General features: G+C 50.0%; 1 protein-coding gene across 1 annotated transcript in view; it reads left to right on the top strand.

Moving 5' to 3' along the window:
• Nucleotides 1–14,522, top strand: part of LOC147116242 (aryl hydrocarbon receptor-like) — a 144,206-nt gene that overhangs the window by 77,465 nt on the left and 52,219 nt on the right. Inside the window, 1 exon segment of the mRNA XM_085991021.1 lies at nucleotides 919–1,118. Coding sequence (XP_085847147.1) covers nucleotides 919–1,118 — 200 coding nt within the window.

The raw sequence follows: 14,522 nt of genomic DNA, 5'->3' as shown, positions 1-14,522 counted from the left end.
TACCAGGGCCACCTATGCATGATTCTCCCCTACAATTCTTCCCTTCCCTCCCAGCCCCAGGGAGCCGCTCGGGAGCTCCGTGTAATTTCTCGAACTTGGTGCTACTATGCCAGCTGCTGTATTTTAAAGTGTAAATCGTTGGGATTATTTCCTGTTTGTTTTCTCTCCACAAGGAGGTTACCTCGTGTGGAAGCACAGTTCCATCACCGAAAAAGCAGTTCTTCATGGAGAGTCGATGCTGGTCGATTCTCAAGGTCATTGGGGGGAGGCGGGGGTATAACCGCAGAGCCTGCTGCAGTCCTGACCTGAGATCCCCACCCGTTGCACTTTCCAGCAGGGCTTACTGGATAGAGATGAGGAGCAAAAACCCTGACTAATTTTTCCCCCTCCCTTGGAGGTACTGAGGCCAGTTGTAGCACCTTGGATGACCGGCTAATTCAACATAGAGTGGGGATCGACTCTCACTCAAGGGCTCGGTTCCACACAGAACAATGCCTTTAACAACTGGGCCACTAGGGGACCATGTGGAGTAATGTACCTTTTAATGCAAGAATGAATTGGACATTGGGGAAGGAGGCGGCGCTGTGTATAATTATGGCGCCCAATATATCGAGCACAGCCAGGCATCGGATATGGGATCTTCTGCTCTGTGTGAGTGGCCATTAGACACGGACAGTGTCTTCACCCACTAAGCCACTGAGAAAGCCAAGTTCTAGGGTTGTAGGTGAAGGTTAGACCATGTGGACATTCAGGAGCATCAGGTCTACATCACCTTATTTGCTTATATATCTGTAATAGAATGATTTGCTGAACTCTCACTTCAGAGTGTTGGCAAAACCCAATAAAATTAGTTCTTTTATTAATTTTTTTTCTTGTAGAGGTCAACAACAGCTAATCCGTTCCATTTAATTCCACCAGGCCTTGCGTTTCCACGGGAAGCTGAAATTCCTGCATGGGCAGAAGAAGTTGAGAAGCGGAGACTCGCTGCCACCCCAGTTGGCTCTGTTTGCCGTCGCTATTCCGGTTCAGCCGCCGGCGGTGATGGAGATCCGAATGACAAGCCTGTTCTTCAGGGCAAAGCACAAGCTCGATTTCACACCCCTATCGTGCGATGCAGAGTGAGTTTCATTGTATTCGCCCTTTTACTCTCTGGCTCCAAAATAATTTTAATTTTTAATTTTTTGCTGTTTCATGTATTTAAGCAAACAATCATCCACAAATCTGTATATAGATGTGTATGTGTTCTCGTCTGCTTTTCAGTTGGTTTTATTTAAAAAAAAATCTGAGTGATAAAGCATAGTGGTAGCCTCACAAACCTGGAGGCCGCAGGCTCGCTTCTGATATGTGCTGTTAGCTGATCTGAGCTAGGGAGGTGATAAAAGGGGTACAATTTGTCTTTGTATCCCAAAGCTAAGATGTGGAAAATCGGTATGGGTTCCTATATTATTGTATAGTGACCCCTGCAAGAAGGAGTGTTGTGTGCCCCTCGGGCAAGGGCAGCGCGAGGTCTGACCATGGTGTTGCCTAGCATGGCCAAATAATAACAGATAGTCACTGCCTGGGCTGACACAAGAAGAATGGTCACTTGGATGAGGTATCCGAGGGTGATTAGGGCCCATGCAACTCTATCCCAACAGGAGCCAGTGCCTTCAGGAGAAGAGGATGGGAAAATGGGGGAGAAAATTGGTGCAAAAAAAAAAGTACAAAGGGAGCGGTGTCGGGTAATATATCTCTAACTGACCACATAGCCGCGGCATAACTAAGACAGCCTATTTCCACCTCCGTAACATCGCCTGTCTCTGCCGTTGCCTCAGCTCATCTGCTGCTGAAACCCTCATCCGTGTCTTTGTTACCTCTAGACTTGACTATTCCAGCACATTCCACATTCTACCCTACGTAAACTTCAGGTCATCTAAAACTCGCACCAAGTCCTGTTCTCCCATCACCCCTGTGCTCGCTGACCTACATTGGCTCCTGGTTAAGCAACACCTTGATTTCAAAATTCTCATCCTTGTTTTCGAATCCCTCCGTGGCCTCGCCCCTCCCTATCTCTGTAATCTCCTTTAGCCCCATAACCCCCCGAGATATCTGCGCTCCTCTAATTCTGCCCTCTTGAGCATCCCTGATTATAATCGCTCAACCGTTGGTGGCCGTACCTTCTGTTGCCTAGGCCCTAAACTCTGGAATTCCCTGCCTAATCCTCTCCGCCTCTCCTCCTTTTAAGACGCTAATTAAAACCTACCTCTTTGACCAAGCTTTTGGTCATCTGTCCTAATTTCTCCTAATGTGGCTCAGTGTCAAATTTTTTTTGTCTTATAATACTCCTGTGAAGAGCCTTGGACTTAAAGGCACTATATAAATATAAGTTGTTGCAGTAGTTGTTGTTGTGGTTGTATTGTTGTTGTAGTAACATGCCTAGTAAGCTGAAACAACCTTTGCTAGGTGGTCATTCTTTAAAACTTAATTAAGGTGGTGTACATCAACAAGCAATTCAATTGTGGATAGTATCACAGCCATTCTAATAATTCTAATCTCACTGGAGAGGTTTTTTTTGGCAGAATTAATAATTTGTTATTAATATTTTGAAACAATAACTTGCATTTATATAGCGCCTTTTGTGTAATAAAATGTCCCATGGCGCAGAGAAAAAAAAAATTGACACCGAGCCAAAGAAGCAGACATTGGGACAGACGACTTGGTCAAAGCAGTAGATTTTAAGGAGCATCTTAAAGGAGGAAAGAGAGGTGGAGTTGCAGAGGGGTTTAGGGAAGGAATTCCAGAGCTTGGTACCGAGGCAGTTGGTCTTGAGTCATCCGCTTGAAGACAAGGGGGTTAAAGGAGAAGATGGGAGGGAAAAATGGAAACCGTTTCATCCTATTGTAATGCACATTCCAAGATAACTTTATTTCCTTCGACTAATACATTCATAGTGCAAAAAAAGCAATGCGCTTTCTGGACACTGGTACTCCTGAACTCCACCTAAACTACCAGTGGGAGAGTGGCACTTTGGCACAGCACATTGATGCTTGAGCAAGGTGTGCCACACACTGGGGTGTAGCTTTGCATCGGCAATTATAATCCATGTAGGGAAGAATTCTGCTGTTTGCTATTAAGCATGAAATTGTAAATGCGTGGTGGGTTTCCAAATTGTAATTGTAACTAAGCGGTCTCTCGGTTTGGGAGCAAGTGTGAGGAGTCAGTCATCAACAATTTGGACTAGCCAAAGATGTCATTAGCGTTGGTCAGTGCCCTGTCCCTATGCCAGTTCAAACAGCTGACTGCTCATTATCACTCTCCCATTCAGGTTTTCCTGTGCACAGTCCAACCAACTGAGCTTTTGTCTTCTACATAGTATTTTCTCAGTTAGAACCTGTTCATTCACTTTCAGTCTAAAATAAATTACAACAGTGAGTACACTTCAAAAAAAAAAAAAAGTTCTTCATTGGCTGTAAAGCACTTTGAGACGTCCGGTGGTTGTGAAAGGCGCTATATAAATGCAAGTCTGTCTTTCTTTCTAAAGCCATATGACCCATGACCTGTCCATAGACAGCTTCTCATTGTAGCACGCAGGCCATTCCTTCTCACAACTTCTGTAGTGTATGTGCCTTTAAGAGCCCCAGGTCTGCTGTTGTGGTGACACGCCACCACTGGACATAATCCGCTCACGGCGGCACGGACAGTTTAAGCAGACGCCCCCAGCCGGGGGCCCTTTCCTCCAGCAACTTGTTTCCCGCAGGGACAGGCTGCCGGGAGCACTTCCTGTCTGGGGAGTATTTAAGTGGATGCGCGGGCTTTTCCAGTTCCTCTTTGCCATGAGGTTGATTAAAGCAGTTGTGTTTTACTAACTCTGGTCTCGACTCCCATGTTTGCCACGGTATCTCAACACTGGTGACCCTGACGCTGAGGACGAATCCTAAGCTAGCATGGCGGATACAAACGCAGTCACGGTTAAACTACCGGACTTTTGGGAGAACCTGGCCGAAGCCTGGTTTGTTCAAGCTGAGTCCAGATTCCGGCTGAAACACATTACAGTCGACACCACAAAGTACGACCATCTCGTCTCCTCTCTCACCTACGCCACAGTCCCCAAGGTTTGGGCAGCGCTGCAGGATCCACCAGTGGAAGGCAAGTACGAACATCTGAAGGCTGCGCTCCTTAAAAAATTTCAAACGTCCTCTTACCAGCGCAACTGCCAACTCCTTGACCTCCCCGGCCTTGGTGACGCTTCACCGTTGGATCTGCTTTCCCACATGCTGTCCCTCTCGGACGACAAAAACACCGGCGCCCTCTTTCGCACGCTTTTCATTCGGCAGCTCCCCGCCAGCATCCGCCCGCTCATTATGGAGTCTGGCTCCACGGACCTGAATGAGATAGCCGAAAAGGCCAACCGGCTGCTCTCTGCGCAGTCCGCTCACGACGTCGCGCCCGACCTCACGGCAACGACCACGCGGTCTTCCCGGCCCACTAGGCCCAACCGCCCTACCACTCCGGGTCACTGTTACTACCACACCCGTTTTGGCACTAGGGCCCAACGCTGCACACCACCGTGCACTTTCAAACCCCGCACCGGCTCCCGCGATGGCCGCGGGGCAAAAGGGGCCTCTACTGTACGTCACCGACGACAGAACCAACCGCCGATTTCTGTGCGACACGGGCCCAGCACAGCATCACCCCCGCCTCCGCCCTCGAAATCCAACGCGGCACACGGGGTAGCACGCTGGCCGTAGCCAATGGCTCTGACATCCGCACATATGGCACCCGCATGGTCACGCTCGACCTCGCAGGCCGCCGCTACCGCTGGGAGTTCCTCACAGCCAGGGTCCTCTGCCCACTCATCGGTGCCAACTTCCTACGCGCCCACGGCCTCCTTGTCGACATCCCGAGGCACCGCCTCGTCGACATCAACACTATGGCCCCCATCCCTGGTGCATTCACCCCGGCCCGTTCGGCCGGCCTGACGACCTACTGCCTCGCCAGAGCCACGGACGACTACTCGGCACTTCTAGCCAAGTTTCCCGCCCTCACTAACCCGACCTTTTCGGCCAAAGCTGCCAAACACGGTGTGGAGCACTATATCCCCACCACTGGCCCCCCCCCGGTTTCTGCCCACGCCCGCAGACTCAACCCGGCCAAGCTGGAAATCGCGCGGGCCGAGTTCACCACCATGGAACAACTCGGCATCATCCGCTGCTCCAGCAGCCCTTGGGCCTCGCCCCCTCCACATCGCCCCCAAGCCCGGCGGAGGCTGGCGCCCTTGCGGGGACTACCGCCGCCTCAACGACGCCACCACCCCCGACCGATACCTGGTGCCACACATCCAGGACTTCTCGGCCCGACTGGCCGGACGAACCGTCTTTTCCAAGGTCGACCTGGTGCGCGGTTACCACCAAGTCCCCGTACACCCCGCGGACATCCCCAAAACGGCCGTCATCACCCCATTCGGCCTGTTCGAGTTCCTGAGGATGCCCTTCGGCCTCAAGAATGCAGCCCAGGCTTTCCAGCGCCTTATGGACTCAGTCCTCCGGGACCTGAACTTCCTATTCGTCTATCTAGACGACATTCTCGTTGCCAGCTCCTCCAAACAGGAACACCTCGAACACCTTCGCATCTTGTTCGGGCGCCTAGCCCAACACGGGCTCATCCTCAGCCCGGCGAAGTGCCAATTCGGCCTAACCGAGATCGATTTTCTCGGTCACCACATCACCCCTGCTGGGGCCGTCCCCCTGCCCAACAAGCTGCAGGCCGTCCAGCAATTCCCCCGCCCCAAAACCATCAAGGGCCTCCAGGAGTTCCTCGGGATGGTGAACTTCTACAACAGGTTCATCCCCAGAGCTGCAGCCCTCATGAAGCCCCTATACGACTCCCTCCGAGGTAAATCCGGCAAGATGGACGTAACCTGGACCACTGACACGTCAGCCGCCTTCGACGCCACCAAAAACGCGCTCACCGACGCCACCCTGCTCGCGCACCCGAGGGCCGATGCCCGGGTCGCGCTCACTACCGACGCCTCCGACCACGCGGTCGGAGCAGTGTTCGAGCAGTGGGTCAATGGCGCGTGGCAGCCACTTGCCTTCTACAGCCGCCAACTGCGCCCCCCCGGAGGTCAAATACGCTACTTTCGACCGCGAGCTTCTTGCGCTCCACCTGTCGGTCCGCCATTTCAGGTTCCTTTTGGAAGGCCGCCCCTTCACCGCGTACGTGGACCACAAGCCGCTCACATACGCGATGGCCAAGCACACCGAACCCTGGTCCGCTAGGCAGCAACGCCAGCTCGCGGCCGTGTCCGAGTTTACTACGGACATCCAGCACGTCTCCGGTAGAGACAACGTTGTCACCGACTGCCTTTCCCGTCCCGCCATCTGCGCGAATCACCTCGCGGTCGACTACGCGCAACTAGCAGCGGCCCAGCTAACGGACCCAGACCTCCTCTCGGCGGCTACCAGCCTGCCAGGGCTACGCCTAGCCAAGGTCGCGCACGGGCCCGAAGCCACGGCAGTCACTTGCGACGTCTCACTCGGCCAACCCAGGCCGGTCGTCCCTGCAACCCGGTGCCGCCGCATCTTCGACGCGCTACACGCGCTCTCCCATCCGGGTGCCCGTGCATCCGTCAAACTCCTCTCCCAGCGTTTCGTCTGGCGCGGCCTCAGCAAAGATGTTCGGACTTGGGCCACCTCCTGCCTCGCCTGCCAACGGGCTAAGGTACAGCTACACACAAAAGCACCCCTGGAAGACTTCGAGGTACCCAGCCGCCGCTTCGACCACGTACACGTCGACATCGTCGGTCCTCTGCTGCCATCGCAAGGCCAAATTTATCTCCTCACGATGGTCGACCGCTACACACGCTGGCCTGAGGCAGTGCCGCTGCCCTCCACCACTACAGCCGACATCGCCAGGGCGTTCGTTAACACCTGGGTCGCAAGGTTCGGCGTACCAGCCGACATAACCTCCGACAGAGGCGCCCAGTTCACCTCCGAACTCTGGACGGCCACAGCACGCAACCTCGGGGTGACGCTCCACCGAACCACGGCGTACCACCCGCAGGCCAATGGGCTGTGTGAACGCTTCCACAGGTCACTCGAGGCCTCACTCTGCGCCGGTCTGCAGGACAGTACCTGGACTGACCGCCTACCGTGGGTGCTACTAGGCCTACACACCGCGGTCAAGGAAGACCTCCAGTCCTCGGCTGCGGAGTTAGTCTACGGACAACCGCTGCGCGTCCCAGGCGAATTCCTTCCGGAGGCTACCACGCTTTGGTCGGCCGAACAGCAGCGGCTCAACTCTTTCTCTTCCGCTCAGCAGTTCGCCCCACTTCCGGTCAACCGACACGGCGAACTCGCACCTCATGTCCCGCCAAACTTACAGCAGGCGCGCTTCGTCTTCGTGCGACACGACGTGCACTGCGGGCCCCTGCGACCCCCGTACGACGGACCGTACGATGTACTACAAACCGGGGACAAGGTCTTCAAGCTGCGACTCGGCGACAGGGTCGACACAGTCTCCATCGACCGGCTCAAACCAGCACACACACAACCAGGGGAACAGGTCCCCATGGCCCGGCCTCCAACTCGAGGCTGTCCCGCCAGCAAGCCAGCAGAGCTGGCGGCGAACCGCCCGGTCCCACCAACTAGACCGGCGACCACTCGGAGCCGCTCCGGCAGAATCATCAGACCACCGTCACGACTCGTCCACTCCTCCTAAGCGGATTCTGGGGGGAGCTCTGTGGCGACACGCCACCACTGGACATAATCCGCTCACGGCGGCACGGACAGTTTAAGCAGTCGCCCCCAGCCGGGGGCCCTTTCCTCCAGCAACTTGTTTCCCGCAGGGACAGGCTGCCGGGAGCACTTCCTGTCTGGGGAGTATTTAAGTGGGTGCGCGGGCTTTTCCAGTTCCTCTTTGCCATGAGGTTGATTAAAGCAGTTGTGTTTTACTAACTCTGGTCTCGACTCCCACGTTTGCCGTGGTATCTCAACACTGTAATGCCGGTAATGGCCACTCGGGCTATATAAGCCTGTATATTGTGTATATATCCGTTAGAACCCCCCCCAGACTTTGCTAAGTAAACACCTATGAACCAACTCCTGTCTTCAGTGTCTTTATCAACACATGGACACTACAGTGGCGACGAAGTGGAAACGGACTTACCTGCAATTCGGCAGCACCTCCAGGACATCGATTCCTCGGGCATCCAGAAGACTCAAGAAAGTGAGAGAAGCTGTGGTTTCACCAGCTGGCCAAGCTGGTGGCAGGTACTGCGCTAATCCTTCCTGGGCGTCAGGCTGGGGCTCCAGCGGCTGGCTCTACAGCTGAGACAGGCAGCGAAATCGGAGGCAAGCAATAACGGACTGGGAGGGAGCACTCGGGAGACGGCCGGCGCGGCAAGCAGCTCAGCGTTCAGACCTGCAGAGAAAGTCCGGCGGGAACGAGTCTCCAACTGTAAACAAATAAAAAAACAAAGAACGGAAACCGCGGGAAACAGCGTTGTCATTGGCAGCAGCGGCGGGAAAGCGCGGGAAGCGCCATATCTTTTCTGAAATGCCTAAGTCTGGCAATATTGATGCTTTTGATAGCGAAATAGAGGATTGGACCACATACGTAGAAAGAGTAGAGGTATATTGCACTGCAAATGGAATAGAAGATGAAAAAAAAGCTTCAGTACTACTGAACCTAATGGGCACAAAGGCATACGGGCTGTTACAAAATTTAATCACTCCAGCCAAACCAAAGGACAAGAATTTTAAAGAAATTGTTGATACCCTGCAGGAGCACTTAAACCCAACACCGCTGCTGATAGCGGAACGATTCAAATTCTTCAAGAGAAATCAACACAAGAATGAAAGTAACGCTGATTACCTAACCGAATTAAGAAAGCTATCAAAGTACTGCCAATTCGGGGCAGGACTAGCAGATTATCTTCGAGACACATTCGTTTGCGGTCTCTTAAGTGAAGGAACACAAAAAAGGCTGCTTTCTGAAAAAGATTTAACATTGGACAAAGCTTTCAATATGGCTGTATCAGACGAAGCAGCAGCAAGAGGAGCTGCAGCGATACAACAAAAGACACAGAACTTCGGCACCCATGAAATGACACAGGGTTTCGAAAGATGTTATCGCTGCGGCAGATCCACCCATAACCAGAAGGACTGCTGGTTCAAGGACAAAGCATGCAGGCAATGCGGAAAGATTGGACACATTGCACGGGTATGCCGATCTGGACAAAATAAATCCGCAGACAGAAAAAAAAAAATCAATAAAGGAAAGTACAGGAAGGTACAAATGATGACCGACAGTAGCTCTGAAGACCAGAAGAGCGATAGCGACTCCGAAAACAAGAGACTAAGCTGTCTCAAATTACATAATGTACTTGCCAAAGATGATTACCAAACCATTTGGGTTACCCTCACGATAGCAGGGTCCCCTGTTAAAATGGAGCTAGATACAGGATCGGCTCTAACCGTAATAAATCGACGGGATTACGAGAGGCTATTTTCGCATATACCTCTAAAAGACACATCCATTATCTTAAAAACATATACGGGGCAGAAAGTATACCCCAAAGGAAAAATAAGGGTGCCAGTTGTATACAACGGCAAAGAAATACAAAAGTTGTATTTATACATTCTACAAGATGGTGGTCCACCGTTGTTGGGACGTGAATGGATCAGAAAGATACGTTTAGACTGGCACTCCATTCAGGCACTGACGGTGACCAGTAAGAAAATAAACAATGATGACATCATACCTGAACGATTAAAAGACATCTTGGCCAACGCCAAAGAAGTGTTTCAAGAGAAACTAGGAACCTTGAAAGGCATCACCACCTCAATAAAAGTGGAAGATGCAGCAATTCCCAAGTTTTTTAAGGCAAGACCGGTGCCATACGCAATTCGTCCAGCAGTCGAGGCAGAGCTGGAGAATTTGGAAAAGGCAGGCGTATTATCCAAAATAGATTGGAGCGAGTGGGCAACACCCATCGCTCCAGTCATGAAAAAAGCATTAAATAATGATAAATCTGAAGAACAGAGAAAAATTCGCATCTGTGGAGACTTCAAGGTGACTGTAAACTCGGTCCTTCACACAGTACAGTATCCTCTTCCGAGGATAGAAGATATTTTCGCCTCACTATCCGGAGGGAAACGTTTCACCAAAATTGACTTGGCACAGGCATATCTACAGATGGAGGTTGAGGAGGCCTCTAAAAAGTATCTCACGATAAACACACACACAGGCCTGTACCAGTACAATCGACTGGTTTTTGGAGTAGCATCAGCTCCAGCTATCTGGCAAAGAGCTATGGAGCAAGTCCTGCAAGGGATTCCGGGGACTCAATGCTACCTAGATGACATCCTTGTAACAGGAGAAAACGACAACGAGCACCTTGCCAATTTGGAGCAGGTGCTCACTAGGCTGAAAGAACGGGGCCTACGAGCAAATCGCCCCAAGTGCAAATTTTTCCAAAATCAGATATATTGTGGCCACATAATAAGGAAGGGTTGCATAAGTCACCTGAAAAAATTGAAGCGGTCATAAAAGCCCCAGCACCTGAAAATGTTTCACAATTAAGGTCGTTCCTGGGATTAATAAATTACTATCATAAATTTTTACCGAACTTATCAATTCTTCTACACCCTCTTAATGAACTTCTACAAACAGGAGTGATTTGGAAATGGAACGAAGACTGTAAACGTGCCTTCCATAAATGCAAAGACTTAATCACATCCGAAGAAGTTTTGGCTCATTACAACCCATCACTGCCAATCAGACTGGCGTGCGATGCATCCCCTTACGGCATAGGAGCAGTAATATCCCATAAATTCCCTGATGGCTCAGAACGGCCGATAGCTTTTGCGTCACGCCCATTAAACTCAGCTGAGCGTAACTATGCCCAAATCGACAGGGAAGCACTCAGCCTGGTATGGGGAGTGAAGAAATTCAACCATTACCTACATGGACAAAAATTTACCTTGTTGACTGACCATCAACCCCTCATCTCCATATTCAACCCTAAAAAGGGTGTTCCCATTATGACAGCGCAAAGGCTACAGAGGTGGTCCCTTTTTCTAGGGGCATACCAATACAACATAGAATACAAAGGATCAAAACAGCATGGGAATGCTGACGGTTTATCGCGCCTACCGTTGCCAACGGTAGAAGAGGCACCTACAGTAGACCCAGTGGAGATGTTCCACTCAACCATAGTGGAATGTCTACCAGTAACAAATTCTGCCATTGAAAGGGAGACGAGAAATGACCCGACTCTCTCACGGGTCTATGATTTAACAGTGAAGGGATGGCCAGCACATGGCGAACCACTGTTGCCAGCATTCTCGCAAAAAAGAGAACAGCTGTCAGTGTGCCGAGGAACCTTGATGTGTGGATCCAGAGTGGTGATTCCACCCAAACTCCAGGATAAAGTGCTAAAGGAGCTTCACGAGGGGCATCTGGGTGGAGTGAAAATGAAGAACCTAGCTAGGGCATTTGTATGGTGGCCAGGTATCGATGGAGACATCGAAGAAATGACCAAGAGCTGCCTAGGATGCCAGAAGGTACAAAACGCTCCACCACAAGCCCCTCTACATCCATGGGAGTGGCCCTCATCTCCCTGGCAAAGGGTGCACATCGACTTTGCTGGTTCATTTATGGACTCGATGTTCTTAATCGCGGTTGATGCACACTCCAAGTGGCCGGAGGTAATAAAGATGTCCTCCACCACCACGGAAAAAACCATCACAGTATTAAGGACCATATTTGCCAGGAATGGGCTGCCGGAACAGATCTGTTCTGATAATGGACCGCAATTTGTGTCCGAAGAATTCAGGAAGTTCTTAAAAAAACAATGGGGTTAAGCACTACACGTCCGCCCCATACCATCCCGCCACCAATGGATTGGCTGAAAGGTTTGTCCAGACCTTCAAGAAGGCCATAAAGGCCATGGGTAATGAAGACACAAAACTTCAGCACAAGGTGGATAACTTCTTATTTGCATGCAGGAATGCAACACATATGGTTACCAACCAAACTCCCGCCATGATGTTCTTCAATAGAAACCTAAGATGCCGGCTGGATTTGGTCAAGCCCAACATCAGAAGGGACGTGGAGAACCGGCAATTTCAAGGCATGAATGAAAGGCCAACTAGAACCTTCCAGATAGGTCAACAAGTTTTGGCCCGGGACTACCGTACCGAGAAATGGCAGCCTGGAACTATTTGCACACGACTAGGACCACTGATGTATACCGTGGACATCGGAGAAAGCATAATAAGGCGCCATGCTGACCAGATCATAGAGTCATCCGAAAAGGGACAACCTACACCACAACTCTATACGTCTAACGATGAAGTAGAGATACCCATATCTACCTCCGATCCGGTGATACTGGAACCAGATGAACCCGACACTGGCATTCAAGCCGAATCAGCCTTGCCAAAAGAACCTACTACACCCCCGAGGCGTTATCTGGACCGAGTCAGGAAGCCTCCTGAGAGACTGACTTATAATTAATTAACTACAGCAATGTGTATATTATTTTTCTTATAACATGTAATTAATAATTACTTAAAATATGATGTACTGGTTAACTAAAAGGGGAGGAATTGTAGTGTATGTGCCTTTAAGAGCCCCAGGTGTGCTGTAATGCCAGTAATGGCCACTCGGGCTATATAAGCCTGTATATTGTGTATATCCGTTAGAACACCGCCCCCCCCCCCCCCAGACTTTGCTTAGTAAACACCTATGAACCAACTCCTGTCTTCAGTGTCTTTATCAACACACAGACACGACAACTTCAGTGATGATCACCCTGTCATCCCTGCCGCTACCCAATATTCTCTGCATAGAATATAAGAATTCCTGGGACATTGGAACCAGTTCTGGGGGAGGTGGGACCAGTACAAAACGGATGGTTTGCACCTGGGCAGGGCCAGGAACGATGTCCCAGGGGGAGTGTTTGCTAGTGCTCTGGGGGAGGGTTTAAACTAAAATGGCAGGGGGTTGGGAACCTGAGCGGGGAGACAGAGGACAGGGAAACAAGGATAAAAGCAAAAGACAGGAAGGAGAAAAACAAAAGTGGCAGACAGAGAAATCAAGGGTTCAAATCAAACATGGCCATAGTAAATAATAATTCTAAAAGACCTAAGAGCGTTAAAAAAACAAGCCGCTTTGTGTCTTAATGCGAGGAGCATTTGTAATAAGGTGGATGAATTAGCTGCACAAATAGAGGTAAACGAATATGATATGATTGGGATTACGGAAACATGGCTCCAGGGTGGCCAAGGTTGGGAACTCAACATCCAGGGGTATTCAATATTCAGGAAAGATAGGCAAAAAGGAAAAGGAGGTGGGGTAGCTGTAATGTATATACATTTAAGGGGGGGAACTATGTTTTACAGCTCATGTATACTGCAGTACCGGCAGTGACCACACCTGTATATAACACTGAGTAGTAATCTGTACAGATCAGTTGCAGTGTGAGCCACATTGAATAAACACCTGTTGTACGGTTCTCTGCAGTCTGTGTCTTATTGTACACGGATGTAACAGTAGCATTGCTGGTTAAAGAGGGGATTAACAATTGTAAGGAAGGATATTAGCTCTGATGATGTGGAATCTGTATGGGTAGAACTGAGAAATACCAAAGGGCAGAAAACGTTAGTGGGAGTGGTATTTCGACCTCCAAGCAGTAATGTGGAGGTCGGGGATGGCATTAAAAGGGAAATTAGAGAAGCGTGCAATAAGGGCACAGCAGTTATCATGGATGACTTTAATCTACATATAGATTGGGCTAACCAAATTAGTAACAATATACTGTGGAGGAGGAATTCCTGGAGTGTATATGGGATGGTTTCCTGGACCAATATGTCGAGGAACCAACTAGAGATCAGGCCATCTTAGACTGGGTATTATGTAATGAGAAAGGATTAATTAGCAATCTTGTTGTGCGAGGCCCCTTGGGTCGGAGCGATCATAATATGATAGAATTCTTCATTAAGATGGAGAGTGAAGTAGTTGACTCAGAGACTAGGGTCCTGAATTTAAATGAAGGAAACTATGATGGTATGAGGCGCGAGTTGGGTAGGATTGATTGGGGAATGTCACTCAAAGGGTTGACGGTAGATAAGCAATGGCAAACCTTCAAAGATCGCATGGATAAACTGCAGAATTTGTTCATCCCAGTTTGGCATAAAAGTAAAACAAAAAAGGTGACTCAACTGTGGCTAACAAGAGAAATTAGGGATAGCATAAGATCCAAGGAGAGGACATATAAATTGGCCAGAAAAAGCAGTAAACCTGAGGATTGGGAGCAGTTTAGGATTCAACAAAGGAGGACAAAGGGATTAATTAAGAGGGGGAAAATAGATTATGAGAGTAAGCTTGCAAGGAACATAAAAACTGACTGTAAAAGCTTTTATAGATATGTGAAGAGAAAAAGATTGGTGAAGTCAAGCGTAGGTCCCTTGCAGTCAGAATCAGGGGAATTTATAACTGGGAACAAAGAAATGGCAGGCCAACTAAATACATACTTT

The sequence above is a fragment of the Somniosus microcephalus genome, chromosome 6, assembly GCF_052327205.1.
Source record: "Somniosus microcephalus isolate GS21.2 chromosome 6, FLI_Smic_1.0, whole genome shotgun sequence".
NCBI lineage: Eukaryota > Metazoa > Chordata > Chondrichthyes > Squaliformes > Somniosidae > Somniosus > Somniosus microcephalus.
The sequence above is the reverse complement of the archived record's forward strand: the minus strand, read 5'-3'. Positions and strand labels throughout refer to the sequence as shown.